A 27,456-nucleotide genomic window follows, 5' to 3' on the forward strand; every position below is an offset into this window, starting at 1 on the left:
TAACATAAAAAGCGCCCTCCTTCAAGCTACTTTCAAACATACTAGCACGTAACTGATGAAGGTCTATATTGACCGAAACGTTTTCTGGTACTACAATAAACTGCCTCACCAAGCATTAAGTTGAGTGCCAGGTTTTCATTTTATCATATATGGTTTGGGAACCTAACTTGGGACCACTAAAGCAGTGCACACGGTGTTTTCTACTAAACATAATTATTTAGAAACAACAATACTAATGTTTTAACTCAGGAAGAGTTCAGAAATCAATATTTTGTTGAATAACCATGATATTTAATCACAGCTTTCATGCGTCTTGGTATACTTTCAACCAGTCTCTCACACTGCTTTTGGGTGACCTTATTCCAACCCCTGCTTCAAAAATGTAAGCAGTTCTTCTGTGTTTGATGGCTTATGACTATCCATTTTCCTCTTGATTACATTCCAGAGGTTTTCAATGGGGTTCAGGTCTGGAGATTGGGCTGCCCATGACAGAGATTTGATGTGGTTGTCTCTTAATTTTTGCCAGAGCTGTATATGTGGAGGAACTAGGGCCATCATACTATATGGGGGGAACTTGGGGCCATCAGATTACATATATGGGGGGAAACTGGGGCATCTTACTACATATATGGGGGGAACTAGGGCCATCATAATATATACAGTACATATATGGGGGAACTGGGGTCATATTCACCAGAGCTGTTTAAAAGATGAAAGCTCAGCTGTGATTGGTTGCTATGAGCAACAATTTTCCTTGTACACAGTTGTGGTAACTGAGGCCTACTGTAATATTCTTGTCATTTCTATGGTGTTATTTCCAGCTTTACAGAAGGACGAAAACACAATTTATTACCGCTAAGGCACAGACTACCCTCTGACACAGACTGCAGGGGGAGCCCAGAATAAGGAACTTCTCTTTGTCTGGCATGAAGCATCTCATTAACTTAAAAATTCAAACACAGATTAAAAAAAGAAACACAAGACGGATTTCTCCAACCCAAGTATCATTTTAATCGGTGTAACAATGCGAACCTGACAATGCCTGGTTCGCTTTAAACTTATTTACACAGCTACAACTAATGCCACTCTAAAATAGTCCTTTGCAATTTCTAACTAAGGCTACTTTCACATTAGCGCTTCGTGCGCAATAGAAACGCATGCAAAAAAACGCATCATGCGTTTTGCATGCGTTTGGTTTTTTTAGGTGCATGCGTTTCTAGCCATATTAACTCTTAAAACACATGCGATTTTAAACGCAGGCGTGCGCATCTTCATGCGCACGCCTGCGTTCCCATAGACTATAATCTGTTATTTTGGCGCATTCCGTGCGCATGCGTTTTTTTGACACAGGTTGGACGGACCAAAAATGCAACAGGTTGCATCCGGCACGCCTAGGCGCACACTACAAAAAACCGCATGTGCACGAAAACGCATACAAACGCGTACAAACGCTAGACCATGTGCCCTCATGTTAAACATAGGGGCACATGGAAGCGCACGATGCGCTGCGCTAAAAAACGCTAATGTGAAACCATCCTGAATGGTATTACACTCCCACAAGGTTGAAATGTGCTTTCTCTAAGAGAAAAGCCGTATTATGCCACAATGAACAAGACTTGAAGAAAGGGAGCCAAGACTTACAGAAATGTGTACAGAAATGGAAGAAAGGGAGGCATGAGCTGCTTCCTCAAGGGCTACTGAAATGTCTCAGCAGAGAAGCTAGACTTGCAGACATGAGAATAAGAGCTGCTTCCTCAAGGGCCACTGAAATGTCTCAGCAGAGACTGTGCCTCCACAGTGTGTATATACTATATACAGGGGGAGATGACATACAGGGATATACTATATACAGAAGGAGATGACATACAGGTATATACACTATATGCAGGGGGAGATGACATACAGGTATATATTATATACAGAAGGAGATGACATACAGGTATATACTATATACAGGGGGAGATGACATACAGGGATATACTATATACAGAAGGAGATGACATACAGGTATATACTATATACAGGGGAGATGACATACAGGTATATATTTTATACAGAACTGATAACATACAGGTACATACTATATACAGGGAGAGATGACAGTTATATACTATATACAGGAGGAGATGACATACACATATATACTTTATACAGGAAGCGATGACATACAGGTGTATATACTGTATACAAAAGGAGATGACATACAGGTATATACTAAATACAGGGGATACTATGCCCGGGCAATGCCAGGCTCTTCAGCTAGTACCATATAATTTTGATTCATTGGGGTGCGTATATATAAGTAGGGAGCAGTGAAAAAACAAACTCATTTACGGATATATAAAGTGGGCAGCGGCCAATAAGGGGTTGTCTAAAGCTCATAAATAGGTAAAAATGCAGTGGTTAACAATCAACTTTGCAATTTACCCCTTATTAAAAAATCCTTTCCGTTCTCAGGTATAGAGCTATTTTTATTTTACAGTGTACACTTTGTTGCCTAGGTTACAGACCACCCAGCAGTGCCAGCCTGGCCAGGCACCTAGGCTAGGAGTGTGCAGTAAGAGCAGGCTATATGCTTTACAGAAGGGGTGGAGATCTTTTTTGTGCCAAGGGACATTTGGATATTTATACCATCCTTTGGGGAGCGTACAAATCACGTGGTAACTCCACACACAAAGTACATCTTAACACTGGCACTGATGTCAGGACATCTTTCATCACACGAGCATGCTCACAGCGCAAGAAGAAATTAAATGGCTGGCGGCTGCAAAAATACAGGAGCAGGTCCAAGTACTGCGGTTGCCGGGAATCTGCCCGGGGTGGGGTGGGGGCGTAAATGTCCCGTGGGCCTGAGATTCCCCACCGCTGCTTTACAGCCTGCTCTGAGGCTGACAAGTTTGCTTGATCAAACCAGCCTCAGTCCACCTGCGCTTCTCCCATGTTGCAGAAGCAAAGCTGGGTCTGCCTTCAGCCTGGGAGAGAGCACAGTATTGTTCAGGGCCAGGCTTGCTGCTGCATGAGAAGTCAATCTTCAAGAGGAGCAGAAAGCTGGGAGGCATAGGAGTTGTGAGCTTCTGAAGAAACAACTTGAGAAAACCTCGGACACTCATTCAAATTCTGCTCCTGTCCATTTCAGTGTCATTTACTCAACATAAATGGACTAGCCTACCTTTCTTAGGGTATTGAACAAGTGCTCCAATACAAAGGAGTATGTTCTAATTATATGAAAACCCGAACAGAGGCATAACCCACCTCAGAGTTCACTCTGACAGTAAATACCATCCAAATAGTAGCTCAAAATGATAGTCACTTACCCCTAATACATGTCCAGCAGTCTGTCTTCTTATTGTGTTTTGCAAGTTCCTCTTCCGTCACTTCTATTAGGCGCCCCTTTAAGCCTGTTAAATCTTTGCTGCTGCTCTTAAGTTTGATCCAGTCCATAAGACTCCTTCCAGGTTTCAAAGGGATCTGGGAAAGATTAGTTTTAAAATGGATTCAAATCAACATCAAGTATACACCTGATCTGTTGCCATCAGCAGTTTTAAAATAACAAACAATAGAAAAATTTCTTACCATGTGAATAGGAAACTCTTTAATTATATAAAGCAATTCAAGAATAAACCATTACTGAAAGCTACAGCATGTGCTTTCAGATTCAGGATTGGTTATGCTCCATTTTATGGGTAGAGATGAAAGAAAAAATAAAGCAGAAACAAACAATAGTTTAAATCTTCAATCCAACATTTCATGTTTTACAATTAAATTAAAAGTCCATGTTTTCCTCCAAATTTGGGGGGCAAATGGGTATGCACGTTGTAATCCAAATGTAGCTTACTGAGGGTGTTAAAGGGGGGGTGTAGTGGAGCGGTGTCCCAGGAGGCTGGGTCACCGCTGCAGGAAGACATGGCAGCAGCAGGAGTGAGGCAATGCCAGCTTCCTGCAACAGTGACTCTGCCTCCTGGGACACCGCTTCACCACAGCCGCCACCCCCCTGGTAAGCTACTTTAAAAGCGGACTATAAGACGCACCACTGTTATGATTGAGTCACCGTAGGAGGCAGACACAAAAATAGAAGCTACGTCCAGAAAACTAGAGAAGTTGGCAACTATCAGATTGCAGACCCCTGAACCTATCAACAACAACTAGCAGTAGCCGTGGGGGGTTCCTACGATGCCCTAGACCCCTCGATCACAGCCGGAGCGCTAAATAGCCTAAAGACAGAAAAGGAAATCTAAACTGCCCCAGAGCAGACCCCAAAGTAAAAGGCAGCCCCCAACATATAATGACGGTGAAGCAAGATGAAAAACACTCACACAGATAGAAAGATAGGCTGAGCAAACGATGGGGCCCAAGCTAGCTAAACAGAAGAGGAAAGGAAGGTTGCTGTCTGCAAGCTGCCAAAACCCTATCAAAGACATAAGCCAACAAGCTGATATGAAAAAGACCCTGAAGCAGCTAGGCTTCAAAAACTAAATCAGCACTCAGGTATTTTCAGAAGACAGAGCTAAAGGAATTCAGCACACCCCAGCAGGGAATGGCAGAAATCCAGAAAAACAAAGCAAAACAAAGTCTAAGCACAAATGCAAAAGGCAGAGCAGAAAACTTAGCTTTAGAGGAGCAGGAATTCAGACTGGTCTCCAAGGATCCCACAGAGAAATCACCCGCAGGGCAGAAGGGCGTCGGCAGCCTTATATCCAGTCAGTAACTCCACTCAGCCAGTCATCATCATCAGACCCAGGTGTTTGATAATCAGGCTCACTACCTTTCTTTACCAGAAGAGGGAGTTCCTCGGGCCTCAGTAGTGAAGGGGAAAATGAACTCACAACACACCACCTTCTATTCTATTATTTCTAACAACTGTTTTTCGGTGATTCCTTTTTATCTCCGTTCATACTGCACCCACACACACACACAAATGATACACCATTTGGAAGGTAAACTTGCCCCCTTCAACAAGAAAATAGCCAAACAAACCACACAGCCACGATTTGATCACAAAATACAGTTTAAACATTAATTTTCATACACCTGCAGTAAGGAAAAATAACCTGCAGGTGGCACCACAGTACCCCAAAGCACACTACTACAAAGCTGCTCCACACACACACACGATACACCATGTGAAAGGTAAACTTGCTCCCTTCAGCAAGAAAAGTCAAACAAACCACACATTCACGATTTTAAAACTAAATACAGTTTAAACATTCATTTTTATTAACCTGCAGAAAGACACAATGACCTGCAGGTGGCACCTCAACCAGAAAACATTTTTTTTGGCCTCTACTCACAAAACAATTTATTGCATTACCAATCTGCATATATAAATATCTGTCTGTGTTCATCAGCTCATGAAATACATTTACATTTGACCAGCTTGCTTTTTCTGAAATTGCCTGTGCCCAAGACGACCAATGTGCGAAAATTTCGCCCGGGCCAAGCTAGTTTTATTAAAAAAGTTTTTCTATTTTCCTCCCCAAAATTTGTGGCGCCTCCAAAGACCCAGTCCGTCTTAAAATACGCAAAATCCGGTATATAAATAAGAATAGTATAGTTTCTATGAGTCATTCCTTTTGGTTGCTTGGTATCAAGTTGAATTATCCACAAAGCTTTCCTAACTAGCAATTTTTTTTCTTCCAATCCAATCACCACCTCTAATAGGAAGTTCAACATTTACAATATAATAATAATAATAATAATAAATTTTATTTTTATAGCGCCGACATATTCCACAGCACTTTACATTTCAGAGGGGATTTGTACAGACAATAGACATTACAGCATAACAATAATCACATACAGTAGATTATAACAAATACCAAGAGGAATGAGGGCCCTGCTCGCAAGCTTACAGTCTATGAGGAAAGAGGTAGACACGAAAGGTGGGTGGTAACAGTTGCCCTGATTGTATGGACCAGCCATAATGTTAGGTGTGTGACAGTACGGACACAGAGGGCTAATGGATGCATAAAGCATGTGGGAGAATGATGCGGGGAACCTGGTTATGGTAAAACTTTTGGCTGTGCCACACAGGGATAGATTAGGTTAATGTGTTGAGGCGGTAGGCCAGTCTGAATAAATGCGTTTTCAGGACATGCTTAAAATTGTGGGGATTGGGGACTAATCGTATTGACCTGGGACGTGCATTCCAAAGAATTGGCGCGGCACGTGTAAAGTCTTGGAGACGGGAGTGGGAGGTTCTGACTATTGAGGATGCTAACCTCAGGTCATCAGCAGAACGGAGGGCGCGGGTAGGGTGGTATACTGAAACAAGGGAGGAGATGTAGGGTGGTGCTGAGCCATGGAGGGCTTTGTGAGTGAGGGTAATAAGTTTATACTGAATTCTGGAGTGGATGGGTAGCCAGTGTAATGACTGGCACAAGGTAGAGGCATCGGTGTAACGATTGGTGAGGAATATGATCCTGGCTGCAGCATTCAAGACAGATTGGAGAGGGGAGAGTTTGGTAAGAGGGAGACCGATTAAAAGAGAGTTACAATAGTCGAGACGAGAATGAATAAGAGAAACAGTAAGAGTTTTTGCAGAGTCAAAGGTTAGAAAAGGTCGAATTCTAGAAATGTTTTTGAGGTGCAGATGACAAGAGCGAGCCAGTGATCGAATGTGGGGGGCAAAGGAAATATAGAATATAGAAACATACAATATAGAAAAAAGTACCCCATAGTCCTTTGTATATAATAATAATGTTATTTCTATAGCGCCAACATATTCCGCAGCACTTTACATTTTAGAGGAGACTTGTACAATAGACATTACAGCATAACAATTAAACACATAGATCAAAACAGATACCAAGAGGAATGAGGGCCCTGCTCACAAGCTTACAATCTATAAGTATAGTATAATGGACTCCCCATAATCATCTATATAGTATAATACACCTCATAGTCCATACAGTATAATGCACCCCATGGTCCTCCATAAAGTATAATGCACCTCATAGTCCTCTGTATAGTGTAATGCATCCTATAGTCTTCCATACAGTATAATGCACCCCATAGCCCTTTACTTTTTTCGGCATTGAAAAGGTTGATCATCCGAATAGAGGTGGTGAATGGAGGAAAAAGTGGTTACTTAGGATAATACAGCTTGATACCAGGCAACCAAAAAAAATGAATTATAGAAAATATTATGCTTATTTATTATTAAATATATACAGTGGGCAAAATAAGTACGGTATTTGATACACTGTCATTTTTATCGTAGGTACACTTCAACTTTTAGAGACAGAATCTAAAAATAAAAGCCAGATCATCACATTGTACAATTTTTAAATAATTAAACTATTAAATTGGGGAGAAACGCAAATAAACCCTTACCAGAAGGCTTTAAAATTTAACTTTTAATTTTTTTTATCTAAAAACAAACAATTTAGGGTATAAAATTTAGTCCCTAATCTGCCCACATTATTTTTATAATAAAGTGCTTACTGCTCTCTGTATTGATGTAGTGCGTAGCACCCCGGGAGGCTAACACTATCTGACAGAATAGAATATTTTAGCGCACTAGTCCCATGCTAGATCTCACTTCGTGGAGTAAGGATGATTCTGAGAAAGGTCAGGAATCAGCCCAGAACTACATGGAAGGACCTAGTCAATGACTTAAATAGAGCTGGGACAAGAGTCTCAAACATTACAATTAGTAACGCACTATGAATGGATTAAAATCCTGCAGGGCAGTTCCCCCTGCTCACACCATCACATGTTCAGGCCCGTTTGAAGTCTGCCAATGACCATGATGATCCAGGAGAGGCATCTGAGAAGGTCATGCTGCCAGACAAGAGCAAAATTGAACTTTTTGGTGTCAACTCCACTCGCTGTATTTGGAGAAAGAAGGATGAGTACAAACCCAAGAACACCATCCCAACTGTGACGCATGGTGGAGGAAACATCATACTTTAGGGGTGCTTTTCTGCAAAGGGAACAGGATAACTGCACAGTATTGAAGGGAGGATGGATGGGGTCATGTATCGCGAGATTTTGGCTATCTATCTCCGTCCCTCGGTAATAGCAATGTGGATGGGTCATAGCTGGGTCTTCCAGCATGACAATGACCTGAAACACATAGCAAGGGCAGCTAAGTACCTGGAGAAGATCTGTATGGAGGAGTGGGCCAAAATCTCTGCTGCAGTGTGTGAAAACTTGGTCAAGAGCTACAGGAAATGTCTGACCTCTGTCATGGCAAACAATTTATGTACCAAATGTTAAGTTCTGCTTTTCTATTGTATCAAATACTAATTTCATGCAATAAAATGCAAATTAATTATGTAAAAATCATACAATGTGATCTTCTTTATTTTATTTTTAGATTCCGTATTTCACAGTTGAAGAGTACCTATGATAAAAATTACAGACCACTCCATTCTTTGTAAGTGGGAAAACTTGAAAAATCGGCAGTGTGGCATACAAAATACATACACATACTGTATTATACACACACAGTGACATGTAAATGTTTAGGCATCCCAAGTCAAAATGACAAAATGATGGTGAAGAAGCCATAACAATAACAATCTCAGGGTGCCTAAACGTTTGCATTGGCCCATTTTCCTTTTTGTGATTTTTAAGCCCTTTCTGACATATGACGTACTATTCCATCCATGTGCCCTGGGACTTAATTCCCAAGGATGGGATAGTACGTCATAGCAAGCTGATGACACCCGGCACTATGTGTCAGGGGCGGTCACGGACCACAACCCGGCACATTAACCCCTGGCACACTGCGATCAAACATGATCGCAGTGTACCGGGGACATAGGAGAGAAGCGTGCAGGGAGGGGGATCCCTGCGTGCTTCCCTGTGACCCTTGGAGCAACGCGATGTGCTGCGTCGCTCCGAGGGTCTCCTCTCTGCAGGCCCCCGGATCCAATATGGCCACGGGGGCCTTCGGGTGCCTGCAGAGAGGCGGCTTCCACAGTGCCTGCTGAAAGCAGGCACGAGGAAGCCTGCAGCAGCGCCGGTCACATTGCTGATCTGACAGAGTGCTGCCTAAGCTGTCAGATCAGCGATCTGAAACCTTATAGTGATGTCCCCACCTGGGACAATATAATAAAGTAAAAAAAAAAAAAAAAAGTGTAAAAATAATTTATAAATAATCCCCAAATAAATGAAAAAAAAATTCCACAAAAATTTTTTTTTGTAAATAAAAAAGATAAAAATGCACATATTTCGTATCGCCGCGTCCGTAACGTCCCGCCCTATAAAACTGTCCCACTAGTTTACCCCTTTAGTTAACCCCCTTAAAAAAAGCAAAGCAAAAAACATCATACCTCCGAGCAAAAAGTGCAATAACGCGCGATCAAAAAGACGAATATAAATAAACATGGTACCGCTGAAAACGTCATCTTGTCCCGCAAAAAACAAGCCGCCACACAGTGTCATCAGCAAAAAAATAAAAAAAAGTTATAGCTCGCAGAATAAAGCCATGCAAAAATAATTATTTTTTTTATAAAACTGTTTTCATTGCATAAAAGCGCCAAAACATAAAAAAAGACATAAATGAGGTATTGCTGCGATTGGACTGACCCGAAAAATAAAACAGTTTTATCAATTTTACCTCACGCGGAATGGTGTAAACGTATCCCCCCCCCCCCAAAGAAATTCATGAAACGCTGGTTTTTGTTCGTTCTGCGTCCGAAAAATCGGAATAAATAGCGATCAAAAAATGTCACGTGCCAAAAATGGTCCCAATAAAATCAAATGACCTGCGTTTTACCTGCGGATTTAGTGCGGATTAGCCTGCAGTTTTCCCCTGCATTTTGGGGGGAAAAAACACCGTGAGCACAACTTAAGTAATGATGCTAAAGGTTAGGTTCCCAAACCAAATAGTTATAAGTTATAAACCTAGCACTTTAGGATATTCAGAAGACGTAAAAAAAAGTTTCGGTCAAATTTTGACCTTCTTCAGTATGTAACTGAAGAAGATCAAAATTTGACCGAAACTTTTTTTACGTACTACAATAAATATTCTTCTGAATATCCTAAAGTTGAGTGCTAGGTTTATAACTTATAATTTCCCCTGCGTTTTGACACCTGGTAATGGAGCAGGTGTCAAACCGCTGCGGATTCCGCACAAAGAAGTGACATGCTGCGGATTTAAAACCCGCAGCAAATCCGTGCGGAAAAATCTGCAGCATGTGCACTGCGTTTTTCATTTGCCATTGAATATAAAGATACTGTACAACACAGCAGTAACTGCTGCGGATCCGCAGGGCCAAATCCTCTGCGATTCCGCAGCAGAATCCGCAACGTGTGCACACACCCTTAGGGGTAGGGGTAGGGCTAGGGTAAGGGCTGAGATAAGGGTTAGGGGTGTGTTGCGGTTAGGGTTGAAGTTAAAATTGGGGGGTTTCCACTGTTTGGGCACATCAGGGGCTCTCCAAACGCAACATTGCGTCTGATCTCAATTCCAGCCAATTCTGCGTTCAAAAAGTCAAACGGTGCTCCTTCCCTTCCAAGCTCTACCATGCACCCAAACAATGTTTTACCCCCACATATGGGGTACCAGCCTGCTTAGGACAAATTGCACAACAAATTTTGGGGTCCAATTTCTCCTGTTACCCTTAGTAAAACAAAAAATTGGGGGCAAAAATATCATTTTTGTGGAAAAAAAATATGATTTTTTTATGGCTCTACGTTATAAACTTCAGTGAAGCCCTTGGGGGTTCAAAGTTCTCACCACACATCTAGATAAGTTCCTTGCGGGGTCTAGTTTCCAAAATGGGGTCACATGTGGGGGGTTTCCACAGCTTAGGCACATTAGGGGCTCTCCAAAGGCAACATGACACTCACAGACAATTCCATAAAAGTCCGCATTCCAAAACGTCACTACTTCCCTTCCAAGCCCCGATGTGTGCCCATACAGTAGCTTTCTCCCACCTATGGGGTATCAGCGTATTCAGGACAAATTGGAAAACAACTTTTGAGGTCCAATTTCTCCTGTTACCCTTGGTAAAATAAAAAAAATTGCGGCCTAAAAGATGTTTGTGGAAAAAATATGATTTTTTTTTCACGCATTATAAACTTGTGTGAAGCACTTGGGGGTTCAAAGTGCTCACCACATATCTAGATAAGTTCCTTGGGGGGGGTCTAGTTTCCAAAATGGCGTCATTTGTTGGGGGTTTCCAGTGTTTTGGCACATCAGGGGCTTTCCAAACGTGACATGGCGTCCGATCTCAATTTCTACAAAAAAAAGTCAAATGGCGCTGCTTCCATTCCGAGCTCTGCCATGCGCCCAAATAGTTGTTTACCCCCACATATGGGGTATCAGAGTCCTCAGGATAAATTGCAAAATAACTTTCGGGGTCCTGTTACCCTTGGGAAAATAAAAATTGGAGGTGAAAAGATCATTTTTGTGGAAAAACACCTGTTCAAAGCAGTTAAAACTGGTTTGAATCACTGACTGGTAACCAACTTACGATTTTACTTAAAAAAAAAATGCTTTGTCACAATTAATTTGCACAGCACTGTAGTTTCATATTGTTAGTTACCATACATTGAGGTTTTTGTGAAATACAGTATAGTTGGAAACCAGGTGAAGCGCTGCTTAATAGAAGAAAAGATCCAAACAGCATGGCAAACACACTGTGGATTACATGGCGCATGCCCAAGGAGAAAAACAAAAAGCTGCTAAAGAAAGACAGCAGTCTTTGCACATGCGTGACCTAGAAAAGCAGAACTACTGTCTGATGTAACCAATACATAAAATATATAAATACAAGAGAGTATATTGTGTGATTGCAACAGAAAGTAGATGCAATTTTTGCTAAAACAATGCGTTTTCCTTTTTAATTTCAGCTAAAGCAGTCAACAGCAACTCAAATCCCCAAAGTGGCTACCACACACAAAAAATGTAATAGTTGTTTAAAATTTACAGCTAAAAGCTCTATCTGCAGTATCGTTTCCATTTTGTGATATGTCACAGATAAAAAATACTCATTTTATTGAATAAGCTATGTTTTGGCACAGTTGTAAGATATCCCGGGGCTAGGGGCTTCTTCCTTATCCCTAAAGCTAGGTGCGCCCTAGCTATCCCTGCTCCCCAGATTACTTCTCATGGTGAAGATGAAGGGGCCTCGTGCCTTGCTGAACTCCTACATCAACCCTTATCTGTCCCCTCTCCCACTAAAGGAAGTGGGGAGTTATAGTGTATAAGAATATGCAAACCAGACTAACAAGGGAAGAAGTGCAAGGATAAATGAAAATAGCAATCATACAAAAAGGCACTCACAAACAGGAAAGGGAGTTAAAAACAAATAAGAGACGATGAGAATATGAACACAGAAAAAACACCAAGCAGCAGTCTTTAAAATCAACACTCCAAAGCTTCCTCAAACAACCAAACTTCCAGCTCCTGAAACAGGCAGTGTAAAACTAACTCTGACAATGCATTACCATATTTTGCGGTTTATAAGAGGCACCTCAAATTTTGAGAAAAAAAAAAAACTTTTTAATAAAATGGTGGTGCTTCTTATAATGCATGCATCATACTACTTACCAGGGGTGTGGCTGCGGTGAAGCGAAATCCCAGGGTTGCTGCTGGCGGAGGCAGGAGTGAGGAGATGCTGCAGACCCCAGACTGGGAGAAAGGGGTGTTTGGATGTGCGATGCTGCAGGTGTTCGGTGGTGCGGGGTCTCCGCCGACAATTTGTGAAAGCCTGGAGCACCCGTACCATGGTCTACTTTGCGGTGGACTCTAGGAAAGTGGCTGCCGGGGCGGCACATGCGCAGATGGAGATCTTGCCATTGAGATCTCCTCTCCCAAGATCTTGGTGCCGAGATCTCCATCTGTGCATGCGCTGCCCCCAGCAGCCATTTTCCAGGAGTCCACCATAATGTAAACTTTCACAAAATGTCAGCAGAGCCCCAGCACCACCACCACCCACGGTGTCACACCTTCAAACAGCCCTTCATCCCAGCCTGCAGCAACGCGCCACTCTTGCCTCCCCCAGCAGCAACCCTGGTCCACCGCGGCCGATAAGGTATATTCGAATTATAAGACGCACCCCCATTTTCACTAAAAAAAATTTGGAAAAAAAGTGCGCCTTATAATCCGAAAAATACAGTATGTATATATTGCAGAGAGGAGTGGCCAACAGTGAACAGCTGAAAGCATCAAAGCAAGACAGCTTCCAGAAGCTCTCAACTGAACAGATTAACCACTGCTAACAGAAACCTGCACCGTTTAATATGAAGGTGAAGTGCTTCTAATCAGTGCAGGAGTACGAGAAATCAGATAGCATGGTCATCTGGCTCCTCTATGTCACGATAAACTAGTGACAAGCTCTTTGTTTTCTAGCTTTTCAATACAGATGAGGTCCAGTCATCTGACCTTGTTGCATGAGTGATTGACTGTTAATCCAGTGTAAATTCGTTATGTGTTAAAACATGATATGTAAATAACCACTTTACAGAGTAAAATGATAAACTACAGTATGAATCTTCTGTCACAGTCCTCGCACCCAGCTAAAGCAGTTCTCCTGCTTTGAACTGATGAGGGGCAAACACCCCAAACCAAGTGTCTGCAAATGGAATTTCTACTGTGGCTTCTTATCCTACGTAATGAGGCAAAACCCTTTTAGAAGGTCGATAATGACTTTAGGGCTTGCTGCTTCCAATATGTGACACTAAAGTTTCTGTCATCTCTCAAGAGGCTTTTTGCAGATTCAATTTCTCAGAAGAGAAATTGAATCTGCAAAAAGACCTATAAGACTCACATGGGTACTTGCCACTCTCCACAAGGAGAAACTTTACTCCTTAGACACAATGTGAAGAATATAAGGAAGGAATTGTTGTTCAGCTTGTAGCTTTAGTAGAATAATGTTTGTAAAGCATGTAGCTTTAAAATATTACCAGCAGAGGAATCATTTCATGAGCTAAAGTGTCTTGCTAGGTGGTAATATGAAATAATGGACTAGAAGGGAGTTCAATATGAAAGCAACATATTGTAGCATTTATGTTAAAAAAGAAATCTTATTTTTGGACTCCCTCCCTTAATAGTTCCATTTCATAACAATTTTCTGCGCTGACCATGCAGAGGCAATATAACTGGTTTGAGTAGTTTCAAAAGCAAAATTACAGTTCTCCTTTTGTAGAGAAATAAAGGACTGCTTTTCGCCATAATTGGATTTTTGGTTCAATTGCATACATAAAAAAAAGTAAACAAAAAGGTTTTGTATGCCATATACCATAAATAATGCTCAGATGGATTTGAAAAGTGGATATGAACATTTTATCCATTCAGACAAAGATAATTGAAAGCAATAAATAATGCCAGAATCATTATTTTTAGGTCACTTTGTCTCTCAAAAGATGGCATAAAAACCTTCATATACTCCAAAATAGTCCAAATAAAAACTACAAATCTTGAAAAATAAAAAGATGATGTCTCCAAGAGTAATGCAGCACCAAATATATTCACAGAAAAGGCAGTTGCAAATGGAAATGCTGATGGTGTCAGGAGAACAGCAGTAGAGAACACACTATAGCTCCCCAAACATACTAGAAAGTGGTCAGAAAAGGGCTGCCTCTTTTCAGACCATCTAATATGTACAGTTGTGGCCAAAAGTATTGACACCGCTGCAATTCTGTCAGATAATACTCAGTTTCTTCCTGAAAATGATTGCAAACACAAATTCTTTGGTATTATTATCTTCATTTAATTTGTCTTAAATGAAAAAACACAAAAGAGAATGAAGCAAAAAGCAAAACATTGATCATTTCACACAAACTCCAAAAATGGGCCAGACAAAAGTATTGGCACCCTCATCCTAATACTTGGTTGCACAACCTTTAGCCAAAATAACTGCGGCCAACCGCTTCCGGTAACCATCAATGAGTTTCTTACAATGCTCTGCTGGAATTTTAGACTATGCTTCTTTGGTAAACTGCTCCAGGTCCCTGATATTTGAAGGGTGCCTTCTCCAAACTGCCATTTTTAGATCTCTCCACAGGTGTTCTATGGGATTCAGGTCTGGACTCATTGCTGGCCACCTTAGAAGTCTCCAGTGCTTTCTCTCAAACCATTTTCTAGTGCTTTTTGAAGTGTGTTTTGGGTCATTGTCCTGCTGGAAGACCCATGACCTCTGAGGGAGACCCAGCTTTCTCACACTGGGCCCTACATTATGCAGCAAAATTTGTTGGTAGTCTTCTGACTTCATAATGCCATGCACACGGTCAAGCATTCCAGTGCCAGAGGCAGCAAAGCAACCCCAAAACATCAGGGAACCTCCGCCATGTTTGACTGTAGGGACCGTGTTCTTTTCTTTGAATGCCTCTTTTTTTCTCCTGTAAACTCTATGTTGATGCCTTTGCCCAAAAAGCTCTACTTTTGTCTCATCTGACCAGAGAACATTCTTCCAAAACGTTTTAGGCTTATCAGGTAAGTTTTGGCAAACTCCAGCCTGGCTTTTTTATGTCTCGGGGTAAGAAGTGGGGTCTTCCTGGGTCTCCTATCATACAGTCCCTTTTCATTCAGACGCCGACGGATAGTACGGGTTGACACTGTTGTACCCTCGGACTGCAGGGCAGCTTGAACTTGTTTGGATGTTAGTCGAGGTTCTTTATCCAACATCCGCACAATCTTGGGTTGAAATCTCTTGTCAATTTTTCTTTTCTGTCCACATCTACGGAGGTTAGCCACAGTGCCATGGGCTTTAAACTTCTTGATGACACTGCGCACGGTAGACACAGGAACATTCAGGTCTTTGAAGATGGACTTGTAGCCTTGAGATTGCTCATGCTTCCTCACAATTTGCTTTCTCAAGTCCTCAGACAGTTCTTTCGTCTTCTTTCATTTCTCCATGCTCAATGTGGTACACACAAGGACACAGGACAGAGGTTGAGTCAACTTTAATCCATGTCAACTGGCTGCAAGTGTGATTTAGTTATTGCCAACACCTGTTAGGTGCCACAGGTAAGTTACAGGTGCTGTTAATTACACAAATTAGAGAAGCATCACATGATTTTTCGAACAGTGCCAATACTTTTGTCCACCCTCTTTTTTATGTTTGGTGTGGAATTATATCCAATATGGCTTTAGGACAATTCTTTTTGTGTTTTTTCATTTAAGACAAATTAAATGAAGATAATAATACCAAAGAATTTGTGTTTGCAATCATTTTCAGGAAGAAACTGAGTATCATCTGACAGAATTGCAGGGGTGTCAATACTTTTGGCCACAACTGTATGTACACTCATCTCAGCCGATTGTGCATGTGTTTGGTTTAGGGAGAGTGCCAGACACCAGTCGCAGTGGCCTATCATCTGGGATTACTGACAGTATAGATGCCATCGAACTTCTTCATGGCAGGTCTTCTAATACGTTTACTTAGATCTGTTCCTGGGAAAGCTGGTTGGCAAGCTGTCCCAAAAACAGATACAAGTATCAGCGACTGAAGAACCTAATAACACAGGAGAAGGCAATAGACTAGATTAGAAAATTAATTATGCCCACAGCAAATGCCATAAACAAAAAACTAATCCCAAAGCCAGAACAGCGTTCTTTTGGTTACCCCACCTCCCTAAAAGACAATGTACCCCAAACTAGTATCTATAAGGGTATGTGCACACGCTGCGGATCCTGTTGCGGATCCGCTGCGGATTTGGCCCTGCGGATCCGCAGCAGTTCCGCAGACAGTGTACAGTATAATGTTATCCTATGGGATTTCAAAACCGCAGTGCGCACGCTGCAGATTTTTCCGTGCGGTTCTAAATCCGCAGCATGTCAATTCTTTCTGCAGATTCGGCTGCGGTTTGACACCTGTTACATTGTCCAGGTGTCAAACCGCAGAGGAAAACCGCAGGCAAATCCGCAGGTCACTTTACCTGCGGTTTTACCTGCGGATCTGCATGGAAAAATTTGCAGGTGAATCCGCAGCCTAAGGGTATGTGCACATGGTGCGGATTCTGCTGTGGATCCGCAGCGTTTCTGCAGCTGCAGGTCCGCAGCAGATTTAGGTGCGTTGAACAGTACCATTGTTTTCAATGGTAAACTGGAAAATGCAGTGCAAATGCTGCAGATTTTTCCGTGCGGTTTTGCTGCTGCGTAGCATGTTAATTCTTTTGTGCAGAAATGCTGCGGTATCACACCTCATCCATTATGAGGTGTGAAACCGCAGGGCAAAACCGCAGGCAAATCCGCAGATAAACCGCAGGACTTTAGTCCTGCGGATTTATCTGCGTTTTTTACTACAAAATCCGCACCACCAAAAACTCTGTGTGCACGCAGCCTAAGTACGTCAGCTTGCTATGCAAAAAAACAACTCCTCATACAGCCCCATCAATGGAAAAATAAAAATATTGTGGGCATCTGAAAATGATGACCCAAACCATTAAGGCTGAGTTCACACGTGGCGTTTTTTTCGCGGCGGTTTTAACCGCGAAAAATAAGCATCCCATGCATTCCTATGGGATTCCGCAATGCTGTGCTAATGCTGCGGTTTTTACCGCGGCGGAATCGCTTCGCGGTAAAAAACGCAGCATGCTCATTATTTTGCGGAATCGCGGCGATCCCGCACCCATAGGAATGCATTGTTCCGCTTACTTCCCGCATGTGGCTGTGCACAACATGCGGAAAGTAAGCAGAACATTTGCGGATGGTACCCACGGTCCGGAGGAGAGGAGACTGTCCTCCGGGCTGTGGGTACCATATCCCTGTAAAAAATAGAATTTAAAATAAAAAATATTGTTATTCTCACCCTCCGACGTCCCGCGCAGCCTTCTCGCTTCTCTCCACGCTCCGGTCCCAGTAAGCCTTTGCGAAAATGCCCGCGATGGCATCCGATCTCGCGGGATCGCAAAGTCTCGCGGTCATTCGCGCGACGTCATCGTGAATTACCGCGAGACATCGCGATCCCGCGAGAACGGACGTCATCGCGGGCATTTTCGCAAAGGATTACTGGGAACGGATGCGCGGGACGTCGGACGGTAAGAATAACAGTATTTTTTATTTTTTTTTTGCATTTTATCTTTTACTACTGATGCCGCATAGGCGGCCTCAGTAGTAAAAAGTTGGTCACATTCGTCAAACACTATGTTTGACGAGTGTGACCAACCTGTCAATCAGTTCTCCAAGCGATGCTCCAGATCGCTTGGAAAACGCTAGCATTTTGCAAGCTAAATACGCTTGCAAAATGCTAGTTTTTCCGCGGGAAAATCGCGGGAATTTAAAATGCGATTTTCCCGCGGACTGGAATTCCGGAACTCTCGCGGTAATTTCCGCGAGAGTTCCGGTACGTGTGCACTTACCCAAAAAAAAACACTTGAATTTTAAAAAACTATACGAATTTGGAATCACTCATGCTGAGAATCGGGTTACCAAGTCATTTTTGCCACACGCTGTAAAAAAAGAACAAAACAAACAAGGGAGGAATTGTTTTTAATAGCTACATGGTTTTATTGCGCTGTGGATAGAAGCAACAATCCAATTTTCACCTCCGTTGGCAGAACGCTAGAAGCAGCGCTGCCAGCAGTCCTCTGTGACACAGTCCACATGCCAGTATCACAAAGCAGTGATCTGAAACTTCATCCTCCCCTATTTTTTTGCAAACATGCAGAAAGGGAAAGAGGAGTGACATCAGATACACGCTTACTGCAGTTATAATCTGCGCTTGCACTACAATAGGTTTTTATGTCAAATGTGAGGAGCTGCTGCCCCTAGTTTTTACATTTTAACCCCTTAACCCCCAAAGCTTTTTTTGATTTTGAGGTTTTTGCTGCCCTTCTTCCCAGAACCATAACTTTTTTACTTTTCTGTCAATATGGCCATGTGAGGACTTATTTTTTGCAGGACAAGTTGTACTTTTGAACACCACCATTGGTTTTACCATGTCATGCACTAAAAACTGGAACAAAATTCCAAGTGCGGTGAAATTGCAAAAAAGTGCAATCCCACACTTTTTTTTTTGCTTTTTTACTAGGTTCACTAAATGATAAAACTGACCTGCCATTATGATTCTCCAGGTCATTACGAGATCATAGACACCAAACATGTCTAGGTTCTTTTTTATCTAGGTGGTGAAAAAAAAAAAAACGGATTACTTACCGGTAATACTCTTTTGTAGAGTCCACGACAGTACCGACAGAGAGGGGATCTGCCCCCAGGAACAGGAAACCTACAGAGAGATAAATGGGGCGGTCCCCCTCGCTCCCTCAGTTTGGTTACAGAGAACAAAGAGGAAACGCCATGTTTTAGTCAATTTTGCTAGATCAGTGATTTACATCTATACATAATTATACATTTTTTCTTTTTTTTTTTTTCACGTATTTATATACTAATTCCTAAATCTTGTTTTCCGCCACCAAGGAGAACCACATGTACATTTTTAATTTAAGGGCAGGAAGTGAACGGGTGCTGTCGTGGACTCTACAAAAGAGTATTACCGGTAAGTAATCAGTTTTTTTCTCTTCGCCACGACAGCACCCACTGAGAGATTTTCAGAGATAATCACTTGGGAGGGCACACCGTGCTAAGGACCGATCTACCAAAAGCCAAGTCATCGGAGGAGGATAGATCTAGTCTATAGTGGCTATAAAACGTAGATGGAGACGGCCAAGTCGCAGCCTTACATATCAGCTCAATTTGGATGTTTGCTCGCTCTGCCCAGGAGGATGATATGGCTCGAGTGGAGTGCGCCTTTATACCCCGTGGGGGGTCTTCTCCCTTTGCTGAATATGCCATCGTGATCGCATCTCTGATCCACCTGGACAGCGTGCCTCTCGTAACTTTAGACCCCTTCATCCAGGGACTGGTTCTATCTAGGTAGGTTAGAACTGCTCTCTTCACATCTAATGTATGGAATCTAACCACCTCTGGCGTTACCGGGTTCTCATACAACGAGGGAAGGCAGACCTCTTGGGATCTATGAAAGGTAGACGCGCGTTTGGGAAGATAAGACGGGTCAGTCTTTAACACTAGCTTGTCCTGGCTTACTGACAGGAATGGGGGGTCTACCGACAGGGCTTGGAGATCACCTACTCTTCTTGCCGAGACTAGAGCTACTATTAGTGCCGTCTTCAATGAAAGGCATTTTACTGATGCTAGATGCATAGGCTAGAATGGAGCCTGTGTGAAGGCGTCCAAGACCAAGCTAAGATTTCATGTTGGTAGCTGAGGGATGTGGACTGGATTCGCTCATTGACAGGCTGAAATAAATCTGGCCACCCATTTATTACCTGCCACATTGTGGTTATATAAGGCTCCTAGAGCCGATACATGGACCTTTAGGGTGTTCACTGAGAGTTTCCACTCTCGTCCCTTCTGCAGGAATTTTAGAATAGCTCTAATGGATACCGCGCTGGAAAATTTTGCAGTGTGAAAAGCTAAAAAAAATTTCCATACTTTCACATAAATCTTTGTTGTGGATTCTTTCCTATTCTGAAGTAGAGTGACGATAAGATTATATGAGAATCCTCTCAACTTCAATAACCCCCTTTTAAATTCCATGCCGCTAGGTGCAGGGATTTGACCCGGGGGTGGTGACAGGGTCCTTGTGACAGAAGGTCCTGGTGTAGAGGGAAAATCCATGGGTCGGCAATCGACATCGCTCTCAACCAAGAAAACCACGGCCTCTTGGGCCAAAACGGGGCTATTAAGATGACCTTCGCCCCTTCCTCACTTATGTTCCTGACCACTGTCGGTAACAGTACCATTGGAGGGAAGGCGTAGGCCTGCCGGAATGTCCAGGGTGTTTGGAGGGCATCGAGCACGTCTGGTCTGTCTGCTCTGTATAGCGAAGCGAACCTTTCAACACGTCTGTTGGCTCTTGTCGCAAACAGATCTATGTCTGGTCTGCACCCATCTGGCCGCTATCATCTCGAAGATGTGCCGGCTGAGGACCCACTCTCCTTGGTGTAAAGTCTGGCAGCTGAGATAGTCCGCCCTGGAATTGTCCACTCCTCTGATGTCGATAGCGGACAAGGAGCGGAGATGTGATTCTGCCATTTCTAGAATTCTCTCCGCGATAGGCATGAGCGGTCTCGATCGCGTACCTCCTTGCCGGTTTATGTATGCCACTGCGGTGGTATTGTCTGTCTGGACCCTCGTGTGGGTGCCTCTTAGCTGCGGGTAAAATTTAGATATAGCGTGATATATCGCTGTTAGTTCCTTCAAAGTGGACGAGTTCCCCGCTTCGAGCTTGGACCATTGACCCTGCACCATATCTCTTTCTAGATGGGCCCCCCACCCCAAGGGGCTAGCGTCCGTGGTGACTACTCTGGAGCCCCTCCTGTCAGATTGTTTGGGTTCAACCACCACTCCAAGGAGCTGATTACCTCTGGTGATAGGGATATTCTCCCCTCTAACCGGCCCTGCAGTTTATCTGCTTCTCGCAGAACGTCCCATTGCAATTTCCTGGAGTGGAATTGGGCCCATTGTACTGCCGGAATGCATGATATTAAGGACCCCAATAAGGACATGCCCTCTCTCAAGGACATCATGTTTTTATTACCTGCCCTCCGTACCTTGTTAATTATAGCCCGTGTTTTGGATTCTGGCAGAAAGCATTTTTGACTTACAGAGTCTATTTGAAGGCCCAGGAACGTCTGACAGGTTACTGGTTGCAGTCTGGACTTTTCCAAGTTGATCAGCCAGCCTAGTCTCTGTAGGGATGAGATACTATCAGCAATCCTACTCTCGCATTGGGAAACCGAATTTCCTACTATGAGCAGGTCGTCCAAGTACGGAATTATTAAGGTGTCTTAAATATGATATCACCTCTAGCATTAGCTTGGTAAAAACGCGGGGTGCCATGGAGAACCCGAACAGCATCGCCGTGAACTGGAAATGTTGCATCCGATCCTCTAACGAGACTGCCACTCATAGGTATTTTTGGTGCTCTCTGCATATAGGGAGATGGTAATAGGCATCTTTTAGGTCCAAAACTGCCATATAGCACCTAGGAAACAAGAGTTTTATTGTCGATCGTATTGATTCCATCTTAAAGGACCGTAGCCTCAGGAATGCATTGAGCTTTAAATTAATTATTGTTCTAAAGGAACCATCCGGCTTAGGGACTAGAAATAGGGGAGAATACAATCCCATTCCCCATTCATCTTTTGGCACCTCTACCAGTACGTGTTTAGACAAGAGCGTCGTTATCTTTTTTCCTAACGCTTTCTGCTGCGTTGGGGACTTAAGAGAAGTCAATAGGAAGGAGTTCAGAGGGAACCCAACAAATTCTAGCCTTAGGCCCGATGATACAATATTAATGGCCCTGGAGTTGGAAGTTATTTTTCCCATTGGTGGCTGTATTTTAGTAGCCTGCCACCTACCAGTGATTTATCGCTACCGGAACCTATCCCCCCGATCTGAAGGGACGTTTCCCAAATAGGTTGCCTCTCTGCTTGGGATGTTTATTGCCCCAGCGGTCTTGGGATCTGAAATCCTTCTTTTTACCATATGAAGGCTTCCTGAAGGCTCTCCTGTTGAAGGGAATGTATGGGTTAGGGAATCCCTTCTTTCTCTCTCCCGCTTTTGACAGGATCTCGTCCAACTGTGCCCAAACAGGTACTTACCCTGACAGGGCATAACGCAGAGTTTAGTGTTTGTCTGTACATCGCCTCTCCACCCCTTCAACCACAAGGCCCGCCGGGCTGCGTTGGTTAACCCTACCGCTCTGGCAGATAGACGGAGGGAGTCAGCTGAGGCGTCCGATAAAAAGGCGGCTGCGCCCTTAATCAGGGGAATAGAGGCCTGGAGCCTGTCTCTGGATGCTCCGCTTTTTATTTTCTCCTCAAATTCGTCTAGCCATATTATCATGGACCTTGCCGTGCACTTGGCCGCTATAGCCGGTTTGAAGGCCCCTGCGTATGTTTCCCAAGACCGTTTGAGGAAAGTATGCGCCTTACGGTCTAATGGGTCCGATAACGTCCCCGTGTCCTCTACTGGCAAGGAAGATCGTCGGGAGGTGGAGGCCACTGCCGCATCCACCTTAGGGGCTCTTGACCAAGACGTCAAATCATCATCGTCAAACGGGTATTTCCGTTTGGAAGCTAAGGGGATGAAGGTTCTTTGCCCCTGCTTCTCCCACTCCCTTTTTACCAGCTCTTTTATTGCTGGTACTACTGGGTAGGCCCTGACCTTCCTTTGGGAGATACCCGCAAATATTATCTCCTGCGGGGTCTTGGGCTCCTTAACATCGGATAACCCCATGGTATTCTGCACAGATTTAACCAAATTATTCACACTGTCTGTGGGAAAGCATGACTGCTCTTCCTCTTCTGAGGTTGGGTACTCCCGAGATCTATCTGAGTCCAATTCCCCCGCCTCTGAAGGTGATCTAGACGCCGGTGAGGCTATCCCCCTAACGGAAGTCTGGCCTCCTTGAGTACTGGAACCGCCTAAGGCCCGCATCTCTTCTCTGATTATTGCCCGGATATCCTCCTTCCCACCTGAGGATTCCTCTCGCAAGGTCTGTTGAATACAGGTCTAACACAACCTCTTAGGGTGGCCATCTGGGAGGGGTTGCGAGCATAAAGCACATTCCGTGTTTTTATTTTTCTCCGCTCTTTTGGCCTAAGGGTACATAAAAAGACAAAGACAGGACACCATCAGCTAAGAGCTTGACTCCAAACACTCACCCGTGAAGTTCGTCAGCTTTACACCGGCTGCGGGGTTCGAGACCCAGGCTGAGGTGAGGCGCGAGATGACTTTTTCCACTTTTTCTCTGAGAGTTTGCTCTACCTCGAGCGTTCGCTAGTATCTCTCCTGGAGCTGCTGCTTTTTCTGGTGCTCTCAGTCCTTCTTGTGCTGCCACTTTTCCAAGTGCTGCCCTGTGGGGATTTCTTTGGCTGTACCTCATGGAGTGAAACCGGGTCATTTGTCGACAACATGGCTGCGCACCGGTGTGCCTCTGGCCGATGCTTTTATGCAGCTTTCCGGTTTCACTTTCTCCCCCCCCCCTTTTTTTTTTTTTTTTTTTTTCGGCCTCCATTTTTTTTTTTTCCTTCTCTGCGCATGCGCGGTCGAGCCCGGCGATACCGCGATGTTTCGCCCCTGCCCCAGAAATTCCTCCTTCACTTCCAGGCCACCTGGTCTCTGCATACTGGCGCCAGCCTCCTTACCTCCTCTGGCCGCAGCACGTCACCCGACGTGACCCCTGCATTGCCGGAGCGACATACCGCTGCCCATCATCTGGTATGTCGATTCTCCCCTTCAGTGCTCCCGACACCTCCTGAGTCCTGCGCGAGGTCAGGGATCCCACTTCCTTCCCTGGCCTCGCCATCTTCATGAGAGGGCGTTTTCCCCAACGCTGTGCCGCGCTCAGTAATGCGGTATCCCCAGCAAGGGAAATCCTCTGGTGCCGCTCTACTGCACTCCTAGGTGAGCCAGGCAGCCTTCGCCAAGGCCTCACCCGCATTACCAGCTGAGGGGGGATTCCCGGATCTGGATCCGCCCGTCGCTGCTTCCAGCTCTGGGGCCCCCGTTGCTCATATAATGCCACGGGCGGCTACCAGGCCAGGAATCCTCTTCTCTGTGGGTTCCTTCTAGGAACAGGAAACCAAACTGAGGGAGCGAGGGGGAAAGGCCCATTTATATTTCTGTAGGTTTCCTGTTCCTAGGGGCGGATCCCCTCTCTCAGTGGGTGCTGTTGTGATGAAGAGAAAAAAGAATTGCGCAATATTCCGAGACCCGCAGCGTCGCCACTTTTCGTGATCTCGGGTTGGGTGAGGGCTTATTTTTTGCATGCTGAGCTGACGTTTTTAATGATACCATTTGGTGCAGATAAGATCTTTTGATCGCCCGATTTTGCATTTTAATGCAATGTCGCGGCGACCAAAGAAACGGAAATTCTGGCGTTTTGACCTTTCTTTCTCGCTACGCCATTTAGCGATCAGGTCAATCCTTTTTTTTATTGATAGATCGGGCAATTCTGAACGCGGCGACACCAAATATGTGTATGCTTGATTTTATATTAATTGTTTCATTTTCAATGGGGTGATGGGGGTGATTTGAACTTTTATATTTTTAAAAACATTTTTCTTTAACTTTTGGCATGCTTCAATAGTCTCCATGGGAGACTAGAAGCTGCCACAACCCGATCAGCTCTGCTACATAGAGGCAATGAACAGATCGCCTCTATGTAGCAGATTTGCTCATAGCAAGTGGGTGCCGACCACTGGGTGGCACTCACAGCAAGTCGGCATTGACAACCATAGAGGTCTCCAGGAGACCTCCGGTTGTCATGCCAACACACCGGTGACCCGCGATCACGTGACAGGGGTCACCAGTGTGCTTATTTCCAACAGATTGCCAGAAGCGTTTGTTAAATGCCGCTGTCAGAGTTTGACAGCGGCATTTAACTGGTTAATAGCCACGGGTGGATCGCGATTCCACCCGTGGCTATTGCAGGCACATGTCAGCAGTTCAAAACAGCTGACATGTCCCGGGAAAGATGTGGGCTCAGCACCGGAGTCCACATGAAAGGGAGGGAGTACATAAAAATAAAAAAGTTCAAATTAAAATATTAACACTGTACTTTTTTCAATTGTTTACCCTTTTTGATGCAACATTCCTTTAAATGCCAGTCAATTAATGACAGCAGCATTTAAACTGGGAATCCATTGTCGGCACTGGTAAGTCCCATGCAACGTGGCGACAAGGTGCCATGGCAGACGAGATCCTGCTGAAGGTCCCCATTACTACCACAATGATAACTCCTGTAAGGGCTCTTTCACACGTCCTGATATCTTCAGTACTGGAAAAAACAGTATCGGCAGAGATATCTGTGCCCGTGTGTTTAATAAATTTGGTGCATCAGTATCACACGTACTGGCTCCTGGGAATCAGCAGTATTGTTTGCGCTGTTCCCCGATGCCGGGTGCTGAAGACAGCTCAGAACACTGTCCCCTGCTTGCAGTGCAATCAGCGCCATCAGGGGACAATGTTGAGAGTTATATTCAGCAAATAATAGTGAACAGCGGTGAAATCACTGACTTTTTCTCATGGTGCTGAGGTCATCGTCGTTCAGCCCGACTGTGAACCCAGCCTCGGTGACCTGTAGTAACCTCAATGAGGTCCCCATTGCTCACTGATGGTGCAGCAGCTTATTCCTCAGTAGTTCACAGCCTGGACGGTCGCATCTTAGCACCGTCCAGGTTGAAAACTGATTATCCCCAGATATGGATTATGACGAGGGATAGAACAAAAAAACAGGTGAGGGATATAGTTATTTTTTTTGTTCTTGTTTTATTACAGGAGACGAGGGCTTCAAAGGGATGGGCATTAGGTGATTACAACTGTGTTTGCATTTTTAAATAAAGGAAAAAAGTGCGTTTTAGTTTTTATTTTAAATACAGGACTTTATACTTGCTGTGTGTTAATTTACAATACAATTATAGGATTAGTAATCGAGAGGTGTCTCCATTACTAGCCCGTGTCACCAGACATTACAAAGGTGACATCAACCCTACAAATATGAACTCCACTTGCCACAGCCACAGGGCAAGTGGGAAGAGCAGGGCAAAACACCAGAACTGGAGCATCTAATAGATGTGCTTTTTCTGGGCAGCTGCGGGCTGCTAATCTTAGGTTGGGAAAGGGGAGGACAATATCCATGGACCCTTACCAATCTTGCTAAAGCTGACAGCTGAGGGTTGCAGAACGCAGCTGTCAGTTTTGCCCAGCTGGTTATCAAAAATACAGGGGAAACCCACATTATTTTTTATTTATTGCGAAGTGTGCACATGAATGGGATGCTTTGCGTCCCAAGCTGCTGTTAAAAAAAACAGACATGTCTGCATGTTTTCTCTACCTGTGTAAGAGTCTCTGGTACATGTGAAAACTGTCACCACATGTCCAGGATGCACTGACCTGTGAAAGAGCCCTAAACCTCAGCCCCAGGACAGACTTCATGATGACTAAGAATAGGACTATACAATGCAATAATGAAGGGTAACAGAAAAAAAGCACCCAAAATTTGTTGAGCAATTTCTCACAAGCATGCTAATACCCCATATGTGGGGGAAAAACAATGTTGGGGAGCACAGCAGAGGTTTCAAGGGAAAGAGCGCTATTTGACGTTTTGAATGCAAAATTTGCTGTAACAATTAGCGGATGCCATGTCACATTTGAAGAGCCCCTGATGTGTCTAAACAGTAAAAATCCCCCACAAGTCACACCATTTTGGAAACTAGATCCCTCAAGGAATGTATTTAAATGTGTGGTGAGCACCTTGAACCCCCAGGTGCTTCACAGAAGTTTATAACGTTAAGTTGTGAAAATAAAAAAAAATAAAATCATATTTTCCCCACAAAAATGTTATTTTAACCCCAAATTTTGCACTTCCATAAGGGTAACATGAGTAGTTGCACCATACAATTTGTTATTTAATTTCTCCTGAGTACGCCGATACCCTAAATGTGAAGGAATACTACTTTTGAGGTACAGTGCAGAGCTCAGAAGGAAACAGGTGCTATATTGGAGTTCAGATTTTTATGGAATTCATG

The 27,456-nt window shown here is 43.8% G+C and overlaps 1 protein-coding gene across 4 annotated transcripts in view; it reads right to left on the reverse strand.

Moving 5' to 3' along the window:
- CYB5R4 (cytochrome b5 reductase 4) overlaps positions 1-27,456 on the reverse strand; it is a 415,380-nt gene that overhangs the window by 362,377 nt on the left and 25,547 nt on the right. For all 4 annotated transcript variants that reach the window (XM_073589653.1, XM_073589651.1, XM_073589652.1 and 1 more), the window contains exon 2: positions 3,315-3,468. In XM_073589653.1, coding sequence (XP_073445754.1) covers positions 3,315-3,468 — 154 coding nt within the window. The remainder of the gene's footprint in view (positions 1-3,314; positions 3,469-27,456) is intronic.

Source organism: Dendrobates tinctorius, unplaced genomic scaffold (genome assembly GCF_039654945.1).
Source record: "Dendrobates tinctorius isolate UK_male_01 unplaced genomic scaffold, ASM3965494v1 ptg000111l, whole genome shotgun sequence".
Taxonomy (NCBI): Eukaryota; Metazoa; Chordata; class Amphibia; order Anura; family Dendrobatidae; genus Dendrobates; species Dendrobates tinctorius.